The following is a 25,411-nucleotide window of genomic DNA, read 5'->3' on the forward strand; positions in this document are numbered from 1 at the left end:
TACTTGTTGAAAAGATATTTAATTTACATTAAAGAAAATAACGATTAAATATTTCCATCAATATATACTTGGAAATTAATATCTACGTAAGAGTCGATTATTCGGTCCTTCATACCAAATTTATTTTTTAATGCGATTACGTAAGTTAATATTTTTATTTCACTATTTCATTTATAATATTCGATTATTCGATAAGAGTCGTGGCACCTTGTAATATACTACATTGTAATATTTTCATCTTCAGTGATTCTAGGTTCTATAATTAAAAATATTGGTTTTTTAAGAATATACTTTATTTTAATAAAAATAACGGTTAAATATTTACATCGAAATAGGTCCGTACCTTTGAAATTAATATATACGTTATAGTCGATTATCCACTCGTTAATAAGTAATGCATTTTAAAGGAATTTTATAAATATATAGGAATATATTTATTTTAATGTTTTGAGAAAAATTAATTTTTAGCATCCGATAGAGTTGTGGCACTTTTTAATTTATTATACTGTAATTTATTCGACTTTGGTGGTTCTACGCTTTCTATACAAAAAAAAAAATATTATTACGTTTATTTTAACGATAATTTTGAAATAATTTTCAGTTTTAATAAATTTTATTCTCCCCCTCTCTCTGTGCGCGTGTGCGCGATAGGCTATTTAAACATGTTTGTATTTTTTTATTTTCTCGCTCAAAGTACATGTAAGCAAAAACTTTATAATTAAAAAAATTAATGATAAAGTTTTTGACGCTTTTTTAAATCTTTTAATGACTTTTTGTTAGTGAAAAAGGATTGAAAATTTCTCACTGGAATTATAACAAAAAAATGTTAACGGTAAATTAAAAGTTTACATAAAATTTAAACTATGATTCACAGATTTTTCCCATTGAGAAGAAAAGTGACAACGTACATAGAGCGAATTGTATTACAATTACGTACGAATTGTAAATACAATTCGCAGCCAAATGCGCACAAGAGAGTGATGAAACCATTCCGACCTTCGAATACTTTTTATTTCCATCACTGCAGATAACGTGTCCGTTACGATTCGAATGAATAGGAATTGTATATTTACAAACCACTTTTAATGAGTCCGATTAAAATCAGAATTCGAACCTGTTAACCTTGGATTAATAACCCAAGGTCTGCCACTGTACACGAAATAATTTATCTGAACAAAAAATAATTTTTAAAAAATTCCAAACTTCAAACATCGTATTTAATCAATTCAATTAATTATAACAGATTATTTAATTCGCAATTAACCGGACTTCTAATATTCATTTATCCGAATATTCGCGTTGTTTTCAATTCCTAATTGCCTATTTTAAGGCAATGGCCTGAACATTTTAATATTATTTCGCTTGTTTCAGGACAGTAATTCATTATCTGATTCAAAAATGCAGTAGCTGAAAATTTATTTATTATTGTATATTCTTTTTCAGTGATCCAAGGCTTTGTGTAGACTTCTTTATAACATAATAACTTTACTTTGAGTAGTTTAATGAACATAAGCTGAGATTCGAACCCAGGACCTTGTCTCCAACTTTCTTTTTGCGAAAAGCATACCTTCTTTTTTAATTGAACATTTTTACGCAACTCTTTACTTACTCGTAGTTAGCGAGATGAATTTTGAGTTATTAAGAAATGACGAGTTCATGCCTTGTCATTTTTTTTTGACGAAGAAGGACTTTAAGGACCCACTTCGCGGTTCTATTCAAGTTTACATTATTTCGAAATTAATATCTATTTAACACTTGATTATCCGGACCTTATTGGATCGCTTAAATTAAGGCAGTTGCCCGTAAACTTTAATATTATTTCATTTTTTTATAATAAAGATAATCCATTTCTAATATCAGAATTTCAGTATTCTGCAAATATATATTTTTTTAAACCCCCCTTCAGTGATTCTAGACTTTTTATACAAATTTATTATTAAAAAAATTAAAATAAAATGATGACAAACTTTATTTCTGTGTAGGTAATGAGATCCAGTGTGATAAATAGCTAAAGAAAAATGAACACAAGCTGGGAATCGAACCGAAGACCCAGTACCCAACTCTCTGTTGAAATTACTTATTTTTTTTTTATTTAACTCCTACGCAAGTGTTTACTTATGCGTAGTTATTTAGATGAATTATGAGTTGTTGAGGAAAGGCAAACCTATGCCCGGAATCGAACCGAGGATCTTCAGTATATTAGTCGATTGTTCCAGCAACTGAACCACCAATTGTGTCCTTTTCGCTTAGAATTATTTTTAAGGGAAAGAAATCGTTTTTAGAAATAAACTATTAAACATATTAAATTTTATATAGAAATTACAAGTATATCATTAAATTATATTACTTAATTTTTAAAATATTTCAAAGCTCCTTTGATTAGCCAAAGAAACATAGTTTTTTTGTAATTTCTTTACTTCGCGTCGTTTATTTTTGTACGTAATGAATGAGATGATAATCATATAAAAATGTCGAACCCAATTTTTTCATACATATTTTTTAAATTCCTTTTTAATAATTTTTCATAATTCCTTTTTAAAAGCATAATAATTAATAAGATGAATCACGGCTGATAAGAATTGCTGAACCCGTGGAGTCTAACCAGAAATTCGACGTAGAAGGTTGATCCAATCAACGTGATTTTTTGTGCTTCATAATACACTTTAAAACAGAAAAATTCAGTTAAAAAGATTACCGGTAAATATTTTTTAAATGTTATGAATAAAATTTAAATTATTAACTCTCGCTCCGAATGTTTTTAAGGAAAAATTAATCTTCGTGTAATTTATAAGTAATTTCTGTTTACATTTTTAGTTATGTACAGTTAATGAAATAAACTGTGACTAAAAAGGAATGCCGAATGATGCCGGGATTCGAACACAGGATTAGGTATATCAATCGGTTAATTTACCAATCGATCTATATAAGGAAGGTTATTAAATCTTTCTTAAAAATCATTTTCCTTTAAAAAAAAATGTTGATGACAAGAATGATCGGCTATACATTTTCAACTATGATTTTTTTTTTTTTAAATTTAACTTAAAAAAATAATTAATTAATGTGGCAAATGTTAAATATAAAAACTCATAATGAATTATGAATTGTTGTATATGATTCATATTACTGTTTACGAATAATTTCTGCTTTAAATATTATGTATGCATAATTATTAAGATGATATATGATAATACCGAGCCCTTACAGGGAGTCGAACTTAGAACCTTACGTAAATTATAAAGTATTGGTTGCTCTTCTACAAACTTACTACCGATGCTTTTTCCTCTCTTATAATTAATTTTTATTAAATTATATATGTGAAACAAAAACTACTACTAAAGCCAATATATTTCTAAAAATATTTATACAAATTTATTATAATGTTTATTTGTGGCTTTCTTTCTAAGCAAAAATTAGTTTTTTAAAATTGTTTTGTTATTCCTGAGTGTACATTCATTTATAGATATTTAACGAACAAATATCGGTGAACAAACGGTAGGGAGTCGAACCCAGGAGATGCAGTAAATCAGTAAATTTTTAATAACGATACGAATTTTTTTCTTGCTTAGTACGCTTCACTCTCGTTACCAGACTTAAAACTTGGTTAATATATCTAAAATGAAATGTGCTAAATTCCATGTTTAAAAACTCTTTCTTTAAACACATAAAATACACTGCTTATATCAGTACATTTAAATTTGATATATAATAAATTTTACTCCTATGGTTAATTAATGGTCAAATAACCTATAGTATAACCAAACATATAACTTGTTTCGTTTTTTTATTTTTTCGATATTGTTTTGCTGCTATTTAGAACTATTTGCATACATTATTAAGAAATAAATACAGTAAATTAATTTACTTATTATTAATATTAAATTTATTAATTTATTTTATAAAAATAACGAATGTAAACTGGAGTCTTAACATTTTTAATCTAACAAATAATTTGAATAATATAAGTAAAGAATAAAACAACTGAAAATTATTGTTCCAAAAATTGTAATAATATTAACAAAAAAATAAAACTCACCTTAGTCATAATACCCCATAAAAAAGTAAACTGAATGACATTAACAAGTGGAATAGGTTAGGTTTATACAACCGGATTGGTCTAGTAGTGAACGTGTATTCGCAAATCAGCTGACTTGGAAGTAAACAGTTTTAGCGTTTAGGTACTAGTAAAGGCAATTACTTTTATACGGATTTCAATACTAGATCGTGGATACAGGTGTTGCTTGGTGGTTGTGTCTCAATTAACAGCACATTTCAGAAATGGTCGATCTGAGGCTGTACATGACTAAATTTCACTTACACATATCATCCTCTGAAATAATATCAGGCGGTAATTCCCGGAGGCTAAACATGAAAGAGGAAGAAGTTTAGGTTTAAACAACAACAATGTTCGAGGCACTAATAATATTTAGTAATCTTCTACCGATAATTTCCCGCCAATAAGTACAATACTGCTGGTTGGTTTCGTAACTTTTTTTTTAGTCATGATGCTTCTCCACCTTCGCTCCATTACGGCAACGTCCGTCATCGATAGACATCTTCAACAACCTTAACTTTTAAACAAAAAAATTATCATGAAAGAATTATTCCATCTAAAATTTGGATAGCAAACTGTTTCATTCACAATTAGTTTTTTAACCACAGACCATTCATTAAACTTTGTGTAATATTAAATTATTTTGTTATTATTATAATTTATTATCAGTCTTGACGAACTTATAATTACATAAAATATTAAAGAGAATTTCTTTTCACTTGAACTATAAATGTACGTATTACTATAACAGCCAACCATACACAAAGGATTTATAACGAGATTTTCACTTACTTAACTGCATCTAATTTATAGTAATTCTAATTAAATCTAGTTTATATTCGTAAACAAGTTCAATATATAATACACGTTGATACATATCTGTATGCGCGTATATAATTTTATTTTTAAGTATTACCATTTTTTTTTAAATATCGTATCAGGAATTAATAAAAAAAAAAACAGAATTACTTTTTTTAGATGTCTTTCTATAGATGTCTTGAATCAATCACTTAAGTGTGGCCACCAAAGTTATGGGGAGAATATCCTATCAGAGAAATCAAACAAAAGAATAGAAAAAATATGGGTACCAAACGCTCTTTGAATTGGTAAAAAATCAAAAAAAATAGGATATATATTTAGTCAAAAGGTTTTTGAGATGTGAGATGAAAATTGTTATAAAGTAATGTTAAATATTCTCCTATGCCTAATTCTAATTATGCCTAATTGAGTAAAATTTTGGAATTTTAAATTATTTAGTACTAAAGTACTTCATTGTACTAAAGCTCAATTTTCTATGATGACTATAAAAAAACAAAAAAAAATTGTATATCATGAAAACTTTTATTAATTTTTCCCAAAATTGAATGCCACCAGTGTCTCGCATATAGGTATTTTTATAGTCATTTTCAAAGAATTTATGTGAAGCCAGTCCAAAGATATTAATCAGGCCAACATATGTATAGTTGCCCCATCAAATCTACAAGCTTGTGATGTCATGAGCTGACATCTCATTATATTATTGCTTATAAACAATACGGGCAACTATAATGGTAATAATACAGGCTGTTATTACTATTACAATAACGGGCACCCAAACAATACATTTATGTTGTTGTGTGTTCAGTTCTTTCCACTTGAGTTGATTACATGTATAAAAATGCTTAATATCTCAATCTTGTAAATACAGGTATTGATAAAGTGCTCAATTCTAACTTCAGAAGAAAAGATATTACCGAGCTGGAGAAAACCCATATTTCGTATAGTTCAAAAATGCTGAAACCACAGTTACATGAATTAGTAAAGTTACATAAAATTAAAGTACAAAGCTATCGCTTGGATGAGCTTTTGAAAAAAACATGGACATCGTGTTCTTAGACTGCCATCGTACCATCCTGATTTGAATCTGATCAAGATGGTATGGTCGTAAAAAGACATGTGGAGAGTCATAACACAACATTTTCTTTTGCAAATTTTGAAAAATTAACTACAGAGGAAATTTCATGAATGAAGTTGACTGGAAACCCTATTGTGAAAAAAAAATATATATTGATAAAGAGTATGAAAAACTAGAACCACTGATAAATGAAATGACAGAACGTTATATTATACGGGTAGATTCTGACAGTAAAAGTAAAAATGAAAGTAACAGTGATAGTGATTTGTTTAGCGAGGATGGTACACTTGCTAGAAGTTTGAATTAGATGCATGAAGAAAATTCAAGTAAGCTTTTGTTTATTATTAAAAATTAATAATTTAGTGCAAATAAAGGTTGTAAAAGAATTAATTAGGCATTTTTTATAACTAGTAAATGTAAATATGATGGTTATTACAGTCTGCAATATGATAATAAGTAATATTTCAATTTCTTATGTGGAGTTGATGTTTTCAGGCTGACTAGTAATACACAGTCTGCTCATGATGTCACAAGCTCATGTTGGGCCTAGTATAACAACATCTTCGGAAATTTCTATGGTTTTTTCAAACTCAGGTGGTCATGAAATGTTTATAGTCACAAAAAAACTTGAAATTGAAATTTATACTAAATACTTTTGTTGCTCCATAGCAGCAATAAAACTATAGCTGGGAAAGTTTTAATAGTTTCATTGCAAATAAATTTTTACATTAACAGATCTAAATTGTACATTTTTCCTCTTATAAAATGGAAAAGTAATTTTAATTGTAAAGATAAATGGAAGACATTTCTAATTGCAAAATTTATTTTTAACTTTCCCATCAATACCCCCATTACACTTAATTTTTATTGTTCCATAACATTAATATTTGTACTTTTTATTTTAGTACAGGAAGGATTAGGAGCCAGACTCCTAATCCTTCCTGTATTTAATAGTCACTTCAGCTATAAGACTTACTGAGGAGCAGCCTCCAGACAAAATACAACTGACCACCAGGTCAGTTACAAACAGTACCCCACCAGATTACATCTATGATACTGTAGGTCTCCAGTTCCAGCATCCTAAGTGAAGACCTAGATGGTTAAGAGGATACGGTCATCATCAACAGATTCAAAAATGGAATGGAGGGATCGAGAATGAGGGAATGGGTAGGTGGTAAGAATTGACTAGCTACCCTCAGTGGAAGACAAACAATCTGATCCAGAGAAATGCTTAGAGCCTCTTCCAAGCAGCTGCTGTACTTGCCAACAATCTCCTTAGATATTGTACATTTTTACCCAGATGGATTAAGCACATTAATGTTCAATGATTTTTAGATAAATAAATTTTATTAGCATTATAATTTTTGAACAAAAAATTATTTTTATACACTAATAATTTTGGACATCTTATCAACTCTAATTATCTTTTTTATTAAATTTAACTTTATGTTTACTTCTTTTATTGTTAACTAAACGATAAATAAACTTAATAATCCAATATATACTTAATATTATTAAAAATAAAATGATACACATTAATGCTAAAACATCTAATAAAAAATATTTAAAAAAAGAAAATTTTCTGCCTTCAGTGTGTAAATGTAGTGCTCCATCATGCCTTAAAACATACTCAATCCAATAAACCGCTGTTTGAAGAGGAGGATTCTGATTATCTTGAAAAATTTTAGATATTTTTCTGGCATTTTCCTGATACCTGAAAATTAAAACAATTATATAAATTTTTACATTTATTAAAGAAAAAAAAATTAGACAAACGTTTGCTTATGGCAAATTTCTGCATTTAAGTTTGAGATTAGAATGTTACGCTAAATAAATTTTTTGGTTAGTTAGGATTAAAAGTGACGAGAAGTTTAATCTGCCATAAATTCATCTTCAGTGGAGCAGAAGTGTTTGTTGGAATTATGCTTCTAATAACTCAAGACATTTTTTGCACCTCTGTTAATTTATTATAGTTTTACTGACAGTGAATTTTTAATAGAAACTTGAATTGTATCTATTTTTTTTTTAGCAGGCACTACTGTTCTTGATTTTTTTCTAACCAATTAGCAGACAAAAACATATAATATGTTTGAAATATCTTTATTTTTATATACATTGTATATCAAAGTTATATATATTTTTTAAACTCAAAGTTATATAATATAGATATTTGCGCTTAATTATATGTGTTATATATATATATTTTTTGTGCATGATTATATGTGCTATATACATTTTTTACCTTCACAAGCTGTTTGAAGGCATGAGTCTTTCAAATTTTTAACACGAGACCATTTTTATGTCATTTCCATTACTAAGTAAAAAATATAAAGAGTACAGTTGAAAAGTTTTTGAATATCTATAAAAATGTTTTCATGCTTATTTGTTCTTGCCACATAATTTAAACAAATTTTCGTTGTCAACTGATTATTTTTTTTAGTTGCAGCAACTGAAATTTAAGATCCAAATGGATGTTGAGGTTCACAATAAAAATTTTAAGCCCAGACATACTATAGTTTAAATAACTCCAATGGTTTATTAATTTATTTATTTTAGTATTAACATTATGATATAATTTTTTGAACTATTTTTTTTTCTTTTAGTTATTCAACCAGTTTTTTCTATTTTAAATCTTAGCAGTTTATTCAGAACAACTATGTGGAACCGAGTGAACATGCATACTATGTTTAGATGAAAAGTTTTGTTTTTCCCTGCAACCTTAACAGAAACTTTTAATAAAATAATCTAACTTTCATGAATCCATTCAATGTCAACTTTTCCTTTTCTTACTAGGGCGTTAGGTTATTTTGGGCCTTAGTTACTATTTCAAATATCTATTTCTTCAGATCTTCTCATAATTATTCACCATGTTGAATCTAATCATTATTGACTCACTATATTTTAATTCTTCATCTTTCAAATGTTCTGAATCAACAATTTTCTCATCGGATTCATAAGCATTTCCTTCAAAAACTCTAGTATACAAATTTGTTGGTCCCACATTTTTAATTAAAAACATTTCTTGTGGTATACACTAAAAATAATGCTGTAACAACACATAAACACTAATTATGTAAAAATATTGCAGGTACTACATTAATGCCTTTACATAAATAAACATTAAATACATATTACTTATTAAATATTAACGCATACAAGTTTTATATATAGGGTCCGGCATATAAACCTGACGATTTTTGAGGGATAATAATTAAACTGTGTTTCGTACTATTAAAACATTTAATATATCAAATTAAAGATTAATTTTTGCAATTTATAGTGAATTACTTACATAGATATTTTTTTATTTGAATATTATGTCTTCAAAATGTTTTCCATTACTCCTCACACACTCACTTAACCTCATTATAAAATTTGACATTGCTGGCTTAATCATCACTTGTGGAACTGCTTCAATTTCTTGTTGAATGGCCTCCTTGTGTTCTGCAATTGACTGTGGTCGACTACTGAATACTTTATGTTTGAGATACCCCCACAGAAAAAAATCATAAACAGCCAGATAGGGTGAGCGCGCTGGCCAAGGAATGTCGCCAAATCGGGAAATCAAACGTCCAGGAAAGGTTTCTCGCAGAACATCCATTGCGATTCTCGCCGAATAGGGCGGCGGCACCATTCTGTTGAAACCAAATTTCATGTCCTTGAAAGTCATTCGGTTTCGGTCGCAGAAATTCATTCAATATGTTTACGTATCGATGAGATGTTACTGTTGCTCTGCGATTTAACTCCTCATAAAAATATGGGCCAATTATGCCGAACTTTAAAACCGCACACCACACTGTAACATACTGACTGTGAAGTGGTTTTTCAACAATTTGCCGTGGATTATGCGAAGCCCAATAACGGTAATTTTGTTTATTCACAAATCCTGACAGATGAAAATGCGCCTCGTCACTTAAAAGAATAATGGCATTCTGGTGGACATGTTCGAGGATGACCTCGAAAGCTGCTTTGCGAGACGCCCAATCATTTGCATTAAGTTGCTACACTAACATCATATTATACGGATGGAATTTCAGGTCGGCATGAAGAATTCGTCGTACACTTCAAAACAATCAAAAATTGCTAGCGCAGCAGCATGTCTCGCTGCTGAACATCGTGGAGACCACGTAACAGCTAACCTTACAGCATTAATGTTTTCAGGCGTTCTCACAGTCCGTTTTCGTCCTGTTGGTTTCATTTTTAATGCAGACGATGTGTTCCTAAAATTCATCACCCACAACAATATCGTATTCCTACTAGGAACAGACGCGTGTCGATTTAAATTGAAATGTTTGCGAAATAAATACGCTGTGTTACAATAACCGAGTCATTATTTTTAAAATAGGCTTCAATCAAAAATGCTCGTTTTCACCCTACCACGACATACTGGCTACTGAAATAGCATGAATAGACCTGTCGATGTACAACACTCCTCCTCAACACGCCTTCACATTGACAGTGGTGCCAACATAACAATTACTACAAAATCGTCAGATTTATATGCCGGACCCTGTAGCATGAGGTTTGTTTGTTTCTCAAAGATCAATGAGATATTCAGAGCTCAAATTAATTAATTATAACTGAATGATATCTAAATGATAAAAGCCTAGCTTGAAGCAGCAAATAGAGTTTGCAGTGATGATACTGAATTAATAGAAACAAAAACTAATTAATTATATGTAAATTTTATGTAGGTTAGTTATGATTAAAGGATAGTGATACAATTTTATCGCATGTTGAATAGATTTTAATAGCTAGTTAGTAATGTTAAAATCATAATGAAGACAATTTAATTCTAATGATTATTATAAATAAATACAATTTATTTTTATTAATATCAGCTGAGGTAATCTCTGACACTCAATGCTGTTTTCTTTCAATTTTATTTTAATGGTTGTGAGTACATTATATCAGACCTGACTTTGTTATCATGCCCTACAGGCGTAATAATATAAATAGTAGGTAAACTATTAATTTACAAAGAACTGCATTAAAATTATATAATAAATACATGTTCATTTTATTTATAAATCGCATTTCACAGGCTCAACCAGAGTATTCTTTTGATACTCAAAATGAAATTCTTATAAATTAATAAAAAATTTTCAACTAAAATTTAATTTTCTAACATGTAATTCCTAATTAAAGCAAATTATTAAAAATAATGGAAGAAATTATTAAAAAAAAAATATTTATTACATATTGTATAATTTCTATTCATACATATTTATTTGAATTTAGACATATGTATGAATTCTCTTCTTCCAGAATGCTGATTACAATTATCTGAAATTAAAAGTCATAGTAAACATTTATTTATAATTTTAAAAAAAATTGAAATAATCACACCAGTTCTTTGACATTTTTCAAACCTAGCCCCAACTTTATGAATGTTCACATCACTTACGAGATCAGCGCACACAAGACATATTATTAATTAATCAACAACATTCTTGAATAAAGAAAAATTGTGTAAATAGCCCTCCATTAATTGGTTCCCTGGATTAACTTTAATATTGATGAATGAATAAAATGAACTGAACCTCTAAGTATTAAATATAAAGCGTAAATTAAAATGCAAATTTGAATATGATCAATCGCGTCTTTATTTCTACTACTATTTATACGTTTTTTTCAAAACTCATATGCTTGCTTAAGATTAAAAAATACACTAAAAAATCATATGAATAAAGTAGTAAACTTACGACGGTTTGTATAAAACTTCTTTTATGGCCCACAAAACAGATTCTTCGGAGATATTATGCTGATCTATATGTACAGCAAATCCTTTATATGAAGCACGGACAACGTTCAAATGCTGATCAGCAAAGATTGGAATACCAATAAGAGGTACACCAAAATATATAGCTTCTTCTTGGCTTAATAAACCTCCATGTGTAATAAATGCCAAACAGTTTGGATGAGCTATGAAAGAAAAAAACAAAATAACTGTAAAACTGTGATTTTAATGGTATACACATATGCATATAAATAAAATAAATCAAAATAAAATAAATTAATAAATAAAAGATGAAATAGAACGTAAAAAAATTTCTATTTATTGAATTATAAAAAAAATTACACTTGAAGAATTTCTATCCAATTTGGTGCAAGTAATATGTAAACAATAACACAAAAATCAAGAATAAACATAGCGAATGAGTATTTATATATAAAATCATTAATTTCTCACTGATGATATCAAGATAACTAGGTATTTAACATTACCCTTATGCATTCTGGACTAAGTGTACCAAAACGTTAAACAGTGCCATTATGATAAACTATTATCCTAATATATAATTTTTCAAGCATTTATCAGTATAAATTATCAAAAAATTACTATTACTTACCGAGAACACCTTGTTGAGGAAGCCATTTGCTTAATTTAACATTTTTTGAAAGTCCAGGTAAAGAATCTACAGATAATTTCCACAGAACGTTTTGTCTTAGTTTAGCAAATGCTTTTATAAGCGCTTCTTTCATATAATCTGGCATTTCTTCACTTGGTAAAACGGATCCAAAACTTACATAGATCACTCCATCTTTCGAATTATCCATAAATTCTTGCAGATCCTAGAATAAAAATAAAGAAAACATAACAAATAAAATAATAATGAATCAAATTGTAAAATATAAATGTCTTAACTTACTAAAATAATATATCTTTCATCTGTCACACTTTTACGATTCATAAAGATTAAGCCTTTATGAGGGTCATTATTTTTGGGAGTTCTAACCAAATATTTGAGATGAAGAATACAAATAAAGAAGTAGAAATTGTTAAAAAGCACAATAAGCTTGAGTGGGAAATGATTGACATGAAAGAAGGAAGAAAGAGCAAAAGTGGCACGGGATACTATGTACAGCATCCGTATGTTCGTACTACGTACGAACATTGATCTGAACTGCTACTTATAAACCCCGGCCGTTCGTTTTTGGCAACTCTCTACGTTAGACAGACACGCGGCCGAGGCTGCGTAGAGTTTGCTTTTGGGTGTTTGTTAGAAGCTAGCAATAGCAATCATTCCGTAGCTGGATTCGCGCTGTCAACATCGGTGCTTGTACAGTTAGCAAAAGAAGTGAGACGCGAATTACCGTGTAATTGTATATTTTTTATTGCGTATTTATGTTGTGTTAATATTGTATATTTTATAGCATAAATGTATTCTATTTATATCAAATTGTGAACATGCCACCTAAAAAATCAACCATACTCATAAAACTCTTATTAGTCAAGCTAGAGAAATAGTGGCTTATATGAGTTTATGTAGAAAGAAGCAGATGTCGGAAGATTTGTAATAATTGTAAACAAACTTCGTGAACGCGTGTCAGTCCACTGGTATTTCAGACGATCCATTAGTAGAATAATAAAAGAATCAAAAGAAATCGGTGAAAACCCAAATACATCTTTTAGTACTCCAGGTAAAAAATACAACGTACCAAAACGTACAACGGACATTGACGACCTCGACAAATGTATAATCAGACGTATAGTACATCATTTTTACGTTGAACAAAAGATTGTACCCAATCTGTTATCAATTTTAGGAGAATCTATTAACTTTCAGGGAGAGAAAATTGACTTAATAAAATTTTGAAAGAACTGGGATTTAATTTGGTAAAAACAAAAAAATAACAGTAAAATTTGAAACATACAACATACAATTAAAACTCATACAATACTTAACTCATTTACAACGATACCGCCAAGAAAATAAACCTATCATTTACACTGACGAGATTTATATTCATACTAACCACACTGAACTAAAAAACTGGCATGACAACTGAAGGTTTTACTGCTCCTATATCAAAGGGCTAGAGATTAAATATAATCCATGCTGGGAGTATAAATGGTTTTGTTCCAAATGCATCGTTAATATACAAATCAAATCAGACTACCGGTAATTATCATGATAATATGAATTTTAATAATTATGAAAGGTGGTTAAAGGAAAGATTAATTCCAAATTTACCACCTAAAAGTGTTGTAACGGATAATGCATCTTATCATAAAGAAATTAACAAAGCTCATACATTATCGTGTACAAAAGCTGTAATGAAAGAATGGTTGACAAAAATGAAAATAACGTTTTCGCATGACATGTTGAAAAATTGTATGAATTGCTACAACTTCATAAACCGAAGCATAAGACATTTCAAATAGGTTGCTAGCAGAAAAACAGCACACCGCGCTAAGACTGCCGCCGTACCAGCCTGATCTGAACCCGATTGAATTAATTTGGTCCGAATTAAAATTTTGTGTTGGAAGCATAAATGTTACTTTTAACACTAATTTCGTGGCTCATTTATGTAAAGAAAAGTTTAGAATAATATCTAAAGAACAACGGGAATCGAAGTGTAATCATGTCATAGCAATTGAAAATGATTATATACAAACAGAAGGTCTGCTAGATAACGTAATTGACAATGTTTGTGTGAATTTACAAGATAGTGATTCTGAATCCGATACTACTAATTAGGAGGATGAAAATGAACAAATGTCATAAGTTGAAACGATCACTGACAGCGACTGATCGACGTAGGCTCTATTCGTTCTATAAAAAAATGGGCTGTTTATAAAATTATCAATTTTTAAATTACTGTACACCACCAGACTTTGTAACATTAAACCGTTAAATTTAATTTAATCACTTTCCTGTTGTACAATATCTTTTTAAAACTGTCTTGTAAGTGTAGAAATATAAATGTGAAGTAGGATGCCGAAGCCGAGAGTTCCACCGTTCAAGTCCTAGTAAAGGCAGTTATTTTTACATGGATTTGAATGCTAGATCGTGGATACCGGTGTTCTGTGGTGGTTGGGTTTCAATTAACCACACATCTCAGGATTGCTCGAACTGAGAAGGTACAAGACTACACTTCATTTACACTCATACATTTCATCCTCTGAAGTATTATCTAAACGGTAGTTACCGGAGGCTAAACAGGAAAAAGAAGAAGAAGAAGTAGGATGCCGTAAAAGATAAGAAATTAAATCTCATTACTTCGTAATTACATAAATAAAATAATTCATTACTAGGTTTACAAAAAAGTATTTCTACTTTCTAGTAAAAGGAATAGCATAATTTTTGCGTCACAGGCAATATAAAACCTATAATGAATGTAACTGGAGAAGATTTTATCAATAATTCTGACTATGACTGTACCTTTTCTGTAGCTAAGTTTGTCCTTGGTGAAAACGCATGCGTACTCCTCGTTTTGGAGGGGGTAATTTTACGATTACGCAACTATGTCCAGTTGCCAAAAATGAACGGCTCGGGTATATCAAAACATGTTTCAATTCTTGATGACTCATCATCGTTTGTACCGTCACTGCTAATATTTAAATCACTCTCATCGCTATCGCTATTTACATTAACAACGACATTTTAAAAGCATCAATTAAAGGTTCTCGAAACAAATAACGTGTTTCTATTTTCTTGACATAGTCGCATTTTGATTTCCACTCGGCATTCGTAATTGAATCTGCTAGTTCTTCGATTTCTGTAATAACATCATCTAATTTAAAATTAATATTTTTTTTTCGCGAGAATCTCTTTTAAAACCGCTCAAGTTTTTTCAATCGGATTTAATTCCGGAGAATAAGGAAGCAATCTCAAAACACTATGACCTTTCTTGTCTAAAATTTAATAGATTTTAAATAATGTAACAGGCGACTTATGTAATTTTATTAAACTGTAGAGTTTTAGTTTCAACATTGTACTCGTAAATGACACGTTATTTTGTATAACGCGTCAATCTGTTTGCTTTTCGCAAGTACGAATTTGGAGCGCGGTTAAGATGCACGTTATGGTACGAAATATTATCTATGATGACCGAGTTACAGAGAAGATATTAGGAATTGTTCTTTTACCTACCGCTCATATTTATCAGAACTCATATCGTCTTGGTAATCTACTATTTTGGTACCAGATTTAAATATAAGAAGTGTGAGTTAGTTTGATATATCTGACAGAGAACAGACGTTTCAGGATCGCTCTATGTTTTTTTTGTATTTTTCAACTTTACATAGTGATTTTCTTATTTTTTATTTATTTTTTTAAATGTGGTAATCTCTTTTTGTTTTTTTGTTTGTGAGAAGTAATTGAGTCAGGTAACTTGTATTTTTATCAAAATTCAAAGTTTTTGGTTAATTATTGAAAATCAATAATACGCATACGTATGTAGTTGATTTGATGCTGGTATAGTTGGAGTTCGAGTGTTCGCGTTAACATACTACGACATATGAACACGTAATAAAACTCGTTTATTTTTTGTGTTGTTAGTTTACTTTTCTTGGCATCTCTGCATAACTGCTTGTATGTGATAAACTGATTATTTTTGTGGTTAATTCTCAGTACTACAAAATTTTAGTGCTCTGTTTTGATACTGTACTTTTGTATGTATAGCGAGCAGCGTATGTGTACATTGCGTGCGAAAGAGATAGCCTACAGGACGGGTGGATCAGTTAGATAGTCAGTCATTCCTTTACTAAAACATCTCGTACAGCTCCGTTTACTTATGTAGTAGTACGTAATATAGTGTCAGAGTTGTTCAGGATAGTTAATAGCGCGGTAAGCCAGCCAGCCAGCCGGTAGTTAATAGGCGCGGTAAGCCTATGTGCACAGCAATACAAAGCCCACTATAATATTTAATAACTATTTATATTATTATTTTTTTCTCTGTACAACTGGTCCATTATCGTACTTTAAAACGTGAGTGGCTCTCGGGAAAGTTTTCATTATTACTAGAAAAATTGAAAGAGGAAATCTACGCGAAGGATTTGTGTGTAGGGTTATGGTGGTCAATTTACGAAATTCTGAAATTAATTTTGTTAGAAGATTGGGTGCTGTACCTGCTAAGAGCACCCGTACTTTCGTTTACTTCTTGTTTATTTTCATATGGTAGTTTTTGAGTAGGACTTCACTCACTGTTCTTCTAAATTTTTTTACTCTCAGCTAGAATTATTATACCATCAGCACCAGCAGTTATTGCCAACATGTTGTTGGCAACATTAGTAATGACTTTACTAAGAAAGCTGTACAATTAAAAAGAAAATTCAAATACAGCTGGTTGGCGGATTATGCTTCTTGGCTGCCGTATTCCAAGAAATTAAAGGGGGCGTTGTGCATTTACTACGTCTTGTTTCTACCAACTAAGTGCATGGTGTTTTGGGTTCTTTCATAATGAAGCTTTACTCGCTATAAAGACATACACGAATTCGCGAAATCTCACACGTCATCTCTGTGGCACAAATCGGCGGCTACAGCAATCGGCGGCTGGGATTTCTGTCCACCAACAAGAAACAGAAGCCAACAAGAAAATTGTTGCATCAATAATTTCGACAGCGATGTTTTGTAGTACACATGACCTACCTTTGAGGGCAAAGGAAATCACGAAGGTGTTTTTGAAGACTTGATCAAACTCAAAATTGACGCTGGTGACCACATTTTAAAAGAGCACATAGAAAAAAGTGCATAAAATGCCACTTACTTTTCACCACGGATTCAGAATGAAATAATCGGCATATGTGGGGATGTCATTACAGCCACATCGGGTGTAAGGCCACTTCAGCTAACTCGATTTGAAAAATATAAGCACACTGTGCATTCAACTAACCATGAAGAGAATTAAAATACATCCCGTCAGCTCTCAAATATGATCTATACTCCTTGCTATCAATACAGTGCTTATGATCTTTCCTTAACCTTTTACAATTTATATACGATGGAGGATCGTATATAAATTTTTTGGAACAGTATGTTTTGGGACAGTCCTCGCGCTTATGTCCCTCCTCACAGCAGTGGGCACCGAACGAACAGATCACACAAATTAGCCCCGTAACCATACCGAAAACACTTAAAACACCGCTGAACATCAACGTACACCTTGACACCACAAGAAACAAAATTGATAAACAGCCTCCCTTCAGGTCTTCAACAATGAAGGACCCATCTCCAACACCTCGTGGTAGCGCTCTGTATCACGCCTACCCGTTTTAAATAAAAACCGACACTCAGACCTTAATGCAGTCTCTTCCAACTGGGTGTTCTACTCTCTAATGAGAGACATCAATCACCTCATCCTAAGCTAGATGCCAGTCAATATCGTAAACTGTCATTCTCGGATACTTCTTTCTTTTTTGATAGGTTCTCATGTCACTCTTTTCGACTTTTAACGAGCCGATGTAATTTTGACTGTCTCCTTGTTATCAGGAACAATCCCCTTCTTAGTTTCTCTTATGTTTCGAATTCCCAGGTTCGACCTCTTTGGTTGAAGAACGACTTGAAATTCGTCCTTCATTTCTTTACTAGTTTCGAAATCTCCCTCTTTCATATTAACGAACAGGATCTCTGGTTGCTTTCGAGACAAACTAGCCTCTTGAACATCTGCATAACCGTTTCCGCTGGGCCTCAGTAATCGTCAAAGGAATAGTCTCCTTAATCATCACTTCCTTCACCTGCACTGGCTTAGAAGCCAACGCCTTGTATCCTTCTGCCAATGGAGACGTAAAAATTTTGAATTCTTTCAATTCTGGGGTCAATTTTGACCTTACACTAGCTGAGGCACTTCTGGGATTCTCCACAAAGTTCATCAGTTGCTCAAACTGCTCACTAAGAACTCTCACTAAAGGCATGGGGCTACCAGACTTGCCTTTTGATTTCGGAAAATCAGCCACACATCTTCCTTTAGCAAGTCCCTGTCTGACTTTCTTCATCACCAGAGCAGGCTGACGAATCGTCAGTCCTTACCTCAGCGACCTCAGGCTTGGACTTACCTCAGTTCTTGGGCTTGGGTTGCTTCTTAGATTTTCCTTCCGACATTGCCACCTGAAGAAATAAGAATCTAACGAAGTTCACTATCTACCTACTAACTCAAATGGGCGAACCCAAAACCGTGAAAACCGTCTGCAGCGAGCTACGGACAGCCGGAGGCCTAAAATCCTCCTGTCACTCGCAACTCTTAGCCGCATTTGGACCGGCTGCGCAAGAACTTGGCTGAGTAAGCAATCACGCAATACCACAGATTACAGATTGCAGCACGCACCCAAGGGGTGTAAGCAGACCAACAGTCGCTGCTACTCCTTTGCCATGCACCCTGCAGAACCTATTAAATATAAGAAACGCATTCTTGACAAGACCATTTTCGGAACCGGCATAGTCTATTCAAAACACGATACCTTTAGAAATCGGAACAGCAAGGTTGCAGTCAGAATCAACTCCATGATATTGGTTTGGTTTGGCATGTACGTAGGATTCGTCCGTGTAAATTATAGGTCTGTTTTGGTTACGTTACTCTTTAATAGCTCTTAAGTGATGTAGCCTCAGTTCCCGATTTTCTAATTTTTCTACTAAGAGTTTTCTGTTGTCCATAGGTTTTCCATTTGAACCCCAAACCGTTGATAATGCATCATAAAGACCAAAGGCTTCCTTGAAAATTTGTTTTCTCTTTTACGACCGGTAGCAGTGGTCGAAAAGTAACGCGTTCACATTTATCAATGTGAAAATTTTAACCCGTTTTACAAATGACAATTTTATCAAAGTTATCCACAGACGTTTAATTTTTTTTAGGAGTGATAAAAGCCTTTATCAGGATTAGTTTTTGCTTCGTTTAAAATTTTTTGAATACTACTGAGTGAAATTCCCGTAGCTTGGGTGACACGTTTCTAAACTTCTTTAAGAAGAATCGATTCACTTTATGCCTCCATTGTCATAATGGAAAAAAAAAAACATTAAACAAGAATTCTCTCGTCTTTTCCTTTCTTTTTCCTGTTTAGCCTCCGGTAATTACAGTTCAGATAATACTTCAGAGGATGATATGTGCGAGTGTAAGTGAAGTATAGTCTTGTACAGTCTCAGTTCGACCATTACTGCGGTGTGTGGTTAATTGAAACCCAACCACCAAAGAACATCGGTATCCACAATCTAGTATCAAATCCGTGTAAAAATAACTGACTTTACTAGGACTTGAACGCTGGAACTCTCGACTTCCAAATCAGCTGATTTGGGAAGACGCGTTCACCACTAGACCAACCCGGTGGGTTAACTTCTCACGTCTGGCTATGCGTAAGTTCACGCTCCCCATCCAATTTTCTTGTATAACCCACTACTTTCACCTTCCGTGATAATGAAGTGGAATTATAACACTATCCTGCGTTAAACTTATTGTAATCTAAAGAAACATAATCCGTTAACAGAAAATGTAAAAAGTAAAAAACTGTAACGACGCCGATAATTTCTTAAGAAATCACAACTCAATGTTTTCACAAAACTATTATAATACATTCACACACAGACACACACACACTTATACAGATACAGTAACAAACACCTATATAGGGAAAAAGCAACTGAATGAATGCATACCCCCACTGCCCTAAATTTGTTGTCTCTACGGAAACGCTTAAAGGAAAAATTATTATGGTTTGCAGCAGGCTCTATATGTTTTCAAATATATACTTATATATTTTAAATTAAAAACTTAAGCTTTTCTTATGTGCAGAACTACATTCCCAGTTTGAATCAAGAATTAAATTTACAATTACACTAGGCTCTCGATAATCCAACACATATCGAGCAGTCCTGGTGCCAGATTACCGGAATTTGTCGGATTAATGGAATTACCCTAATTTCAATGGAATAACCAACAGAAAACGTTACGTACTTTTTCTGTTGGTAAATTAATAATATGCATTTATTAATTTGAATAACTGATGTAATTTGATTAAGAAAAAACAATAATACAACTAACTACTTACTTAACAGAAAAATACTGATCAAAAGTCTTTTGTTTCTTTGCTTTAATGGACAGTTTAAGATTATTTTCTCGCAAACGTTTTAATGTTAAAATATCGGTAGCTGCCACTTCATTTTGTTCAGCCCACTTGATACATACGTTAAACACACTCAAAGCACTTCCGTGGCCTAGGGTACTACTAACCGATGGTGAAGGTGTCATGTTTTCGCTGTCTCATCGTCTTCGTCCTGATTCAGTACATTTTCAATTTTCTCCCGTTCGGTCATCAATTGATAATTTTCATTTTAATTCCGGTTAGCTATTCATTTTCGTTATCTTGTATCAGTCGTCCTGAAGGCACAGATGGGCTTGCGATTCCTAAATGTCATTTATTTAAGCATCAGGACTGAATTCACTACTTTCGGATGTCGTCGGTATTTATTCATTTTCGAATGATTTTTTTGCGTTTTTCGTATAAATGTAACAGAGCCTGAGTTGGCCACAAATTTTTCAACAGCAATTTTTTCCCATGCTTGTGCGAGATCAAACATGACTCATTAAAGTATACAATAGACTCTTTTTGTAACTTGTTTTAATTCTCTGGATTACATTTTGGTTGGCAGTAACATTTGGCCGAAGAAATAAGACACCCATCTTTACTTTTTAAGTTTTCCTCATCTGTGTGTCCGTACAGTTGTCTAAAAGTAACACTGCTTTTTCTGGTAACTGTCTTTGTTTAAGGAATCTTTTTACTGATGATTCGAACAGCTTATTAAGCCATTCAAAATATACTTCCCTTCTCATCCAAACTCGGTTTTTATTTTGTTGTGTTTTACAGGAAATCATATATTTTTAAAAGCCCTAGAATGTCTGGACTTGCCTGTAACAAGCAATTCAAGTTCAAACTCGCGTGTGAACAAGGCATAAACGTAATTTTCCTTTTCGATGTTTTTCGACCTGGAGTGCTCTTTTCAGGACAATGGACGAATGTTTTTTTCGGTAGTAGCCTCCAAATGAACCCATTCTCATCGGCATTATAAACCTGGTCAGATCCAACTCTTGGATTATCTTTATAAATTTTTCTTTATATGGCTTGACGGCAGTAAAATCAAAAGATTTCTCACCTGTGGTGTTGTAAACCGACTCCATAGCGCTTCTTGAATTTATTGAACCATCGACCACTTGCGCGGAAATCTTCATTCCTCATAATTTTTTTTATAGAAAGGCTTAACTTTTTATTTGATGATTTCGCTAGAAAGAGAAGTACGTTTGGAATGTTCCTGGCTAAACCAAGCATAAAGTGAATCTTCCATTAACGAGAACGAGCCAGATTTTATTGTTTTCCGATCACTTTTACCAGTGAAATTATCTTTTAATACTTTTTTTTATTTTTACCCGATTTTTTTGCAAGTCATAAATCGTTGCACGTTCAATTCCGTAAAGTGAAGCTACGTCACCAATTTTTTAGCGTTTGTCAATTCTTTTAAGGATTTCTATTTTCTGAAATAAACTTAACGTGATGTGCTTACGTTTTTGTGGTTTCGAAATCTTCAAAATTAAAAACAACAAAGTTTGGATACTGTTTAAGATATGGAAAACTAGACTCGTTAAAACAAATATGACAACTAAACAAGTATAATAATCAGTATTTTTAACATGTTAATTGTTAATTCACCTAATAGCGATGCCTATATTTTTTTAAATAGTTATATGTAATCAAGAACTCCTTTTTTAGACTCATTTACCTATACTATTCATTGTGGTTTATAAAAAAAGCATTATGGTTAGTTATCTGTGTGATCATTATGTTATTTATTCATGAGTACAATTATCAATAAATTAAGAAGAGGGAATTGTTCTATAAACAATTTTAATATGTTTAATTGTCACAAATATTGAGAGAAATCCCACTAGAACTGAAAAAGATATTCATTCTGGTTTAAAGTTTAATAGCAAACAAGATGTGATAATGTGTATATTTATATGAAGATGGATGGGAAACTAGTACCAATAGAGATACGAAACGCTTTGGAGAAAGAGATAAATAGTGTGTATATAACAAGTTAATGTAACTAATTTTTTAAAAGTAATATTTTTTAATGTTAAGTAATAATAATTTGTATGTGTAGTATTCAAAAAAAAAATAATATGTATAATAATTACCTTAGGAAGTAGTGGATTATGTGAAATGTGTACTCCTGCAACTTCAACAACATTTGGAACCCAAGGTCGTGCATAATCAACACTGATATGACTGTTGACAATAGTTAATGATACATTTAATAACATATCAATAAGCGGTGGGATTTCTTCAACATCAGTATAATTAAAATATTTACGCATTAAACGTTCTTGTTCCGGTAAATAATATAAATAAGTGCCAAAAATGTTGATAACAGCTCGTAAAGTGTTGTGACACCTTTGAAGGAATGACATTTTTTCTGTGTAAGGAAGTTCCGTTGCAGGTCTGTAAGAAATAGCATGTGGATTTCCGATAAATTCATCGGTATAGAAATATGTAGAAAATGTATGCAGTGATATAACAGGTGCCCGAAATTTATGACTGAATGCTAAAAATGCTTCCTGACCAAAATTTGCTTCTAATAAAATCAGGTCATATTTTTCATTAGAATGAATTAAGTTTTGTATTTCACGATACTGCAGTGTTTGATCTACAATTAATAATCCATAGTACCACATTACTGGTGGCTTAAAATATGGTATTTCTCCTGCTTCTCTTAGAATATTAAATGTCAGCTTTCCTGTAACAAAATAAAGTATACATATAATCTGTTTATTTTTCTGTTTGTATTATAATGAATAGTTCAATATATTTAAACATTTTAAATAGCAAGTATAAGTTTACTGCTAACTGAACGGTTCCTTTCAAACTAAAAATAATGCACAATGTACTCAGTAAGAGAGTCATAATTTCATACATCAATCTGCAGTACTTTATAAATAAATAAAAAAACATAAGTAATAAAAAATTAAATAAGGAAAATTGTAATTGAAGTTTCTTGTGGTTGAGTGAACTGATACTGTCAGTTGCATCACAATATTTACATTTAAAAGATTCACCTACTGCCTAATTTAATATTAATGAAAAAAAATTGTAAAAACTAGCATCTTTTGCTTCAAAATTTTCTTTTCAAACAAACCAAAAAGTATCATTTTCTGCTTGTAGAATTTAATGACGATGTGATTTAATTTTTGTTTTCATATTCTTTTTTAAGGAATAGATGATTTTTAGTTAGGCTTTTACGTCATAAGATTTGTTATAATATAATTTTACAACTATTTTTTACAAAATAAAATATACATTTATAAACATTTTATAAATACATTTATATAAACATTTATAAATTCACTCATAAACATATAAATATCACGTAAGCAAAAAAACATTTATTTATTGTTTACAGTAGATGTTGAAATGTAATCACATTTATCATAAAAAAATTCCATTTAAAGTAATAATAAAGCATTCAAAAGTTTTTTTAAACAAAAACTCAGAAATATTTGATATCTTTCCCACAATAGCAAATCTAATTAATAATTTTTTAAGTATAAAAAATAACTGTTGATGAAAATTATTACATTTATTTCCTGAAAGTAACACTAAAATATAGAGAAAAGCAAAAATTCATCTTTTTTTAAGAATTTTGATACTTATGCCCCTTTTAATGTCACAGTATAATGCAATAAATGTACTAGTACTTACCAGTAGCAGCATTTGCCAAAGGATCATCTAATTTAATTTCCTTGATATTTGAAACATTACAACCAATTAGAACAGAAGTATAAAGTGTTATCTGATGTCCTCTTAAAGCAAGTTCTTTAAATATTGGTTGCATAAAGTGATGATGACTTTTAGATCCCATTGGAGTCACTGCCAAAATCTTTGCTGTGTTACAGATTATTATAGAATTATTGACTGAGAATATAAATAGTGTAAACAGAATAAACGTGTTCATTTTTTCATCTAGCTGAAAAAGAAAATTAAAATAAGGTGTTCATACAATTAAATGGGTCTTTTAAGCAAAGGTCTTGACGGTTTCCTAAAAACCTTTCTAAAATGGTAACAATTATATAACTGTACATATATATTTAAATTTGATTATATAAACCAATATTAATATTATTTAATAGAATTTAAATATAACAGTACAAAGGAATAATATGAATATTTAACAGACTAATTTCAATAAAATAAGTGTACATTTGTGTATTATTGCATATACATCTGTAAATCTATAAATCAAAATGCATAAAAATTAATATTTTTATACATTTGTTATCTGTATATATTTGAAAATCTGTTTACTTGAAAGTAAACAGATTTTCAAATATTTTAGTATTTCAAGCTTACCTTTATAGAGCGTTTTTTAATGATATGTCCCATACACTGGTAAAGAAACCTAAAGTAAAACTTCAGTAATGTTGCACTAGTATAGGATCATTTGTTGGTTAAAATGGATTTATAGGTATTAAAATTTGGTTAAATAAATCTTCATTTTTATTCTACTACAGAATAAAAAAATAAATCCTTTATTCTGAAAAGTATTGATCAGCAATCTCCAACTTGGGGTCTGTGCGTGAGCCTGAAGAGGTCCATGAGAACATTAACAAAATCAATTCTAAAAATAAAATTAATAAGAAAAATAATTAATTTTATTTTTAAAATAAGATTTTCTTAAACTTCAATTTATCATCTCAGTTTGTAA

General features: G+C 31.0%; 2 protein-coding genes across 2 annotated transcripts in view; both read right to left on the reverse strand.

Moving 5' to 3' along the window:
• LOC142325751 (uncharacterized) overlaps positions 1-4,337 on the reverse strand; it is a 71,287-nt gene extending 66,950 nt beyond the window's left edge. Inside the window, exon 1 of the mRNA XM_075367781.1 lies at positions 4,034-4,337. The gene's annotated coding sequence lies outside the window, so the exon portion shown is untranslated. The remainder of the gene's footprint in view (positions 1-4,033) is intronic.
• Positions 4,338-7,335: 2,998 nt separating this feature from the next.
• LOC142325408 (UDP-glycosyltransferase UGT5-like) lies at positions 7,336-24,668 on the reverse strand. The gene is made up of 5 exons (XM_075367139.1): positions 24,409-24,668; positions 22,848-23,446; positions 12,299-12,521; positions 11,651-11,870; positions 7,336-7,659 (listed from the first exon to the last, which is right to left on the reverse strand). The coding sequence occupies exons 1-5, from the start codon at positions 24,659-24,661 to the stop codon at positions 7,362-7,364; spliced, it is 1,593 nt and encodes a 530-aa protein (XP_075223254.1). The 5' UTR covers positions 24,662-24,668; the 3' UTR covers positions 7,336-7,361.
• Positions 24,669-25,411: the final 743 nt, after the last annotated feature.

This window comes from Lycorma delicatula, chromosome 5 (genome assembly GCF_047948215.1).
Source record: "Lycorma delicatula isolate Av1 chromosome 5, ASM4794821v1, whole genome shotgun sequence".
Taxonomy (NCBI): Eukaryota; Metazoa; Arthropoda; class Insecta; order Hemiptera; family Fulgoridae; genus Lycorma; species Lycorma delicatula.

What these genes read in the sequence shown, in the direction of transcription:
- LOC142325408 (XM_075367139.1), bottom strand. Translation starts at nt 24,661, where the DNA reads ATGAACACGTTTATTCTGTTTACACTATTTATATTCTCAGTCAATAAT. An exon ending in ATAATCCACTACTTCCTAAG is followed by an intron (nt 12,522 to 22,847) that starts GTAATTATTATA and finishes TTTTTATTCTAG; the next exon opens with GATCTGCAAGAATTTATGGA. An exon ending in TCCTCAACAAGGTGTTCTCG is followed by an intron (nt 11,871 to 12,298) that starts GTAAGTAATAGT and finishes TTTCTTTCATAG; the next exon opens with CTCATCCAAACTGTTTGGCA.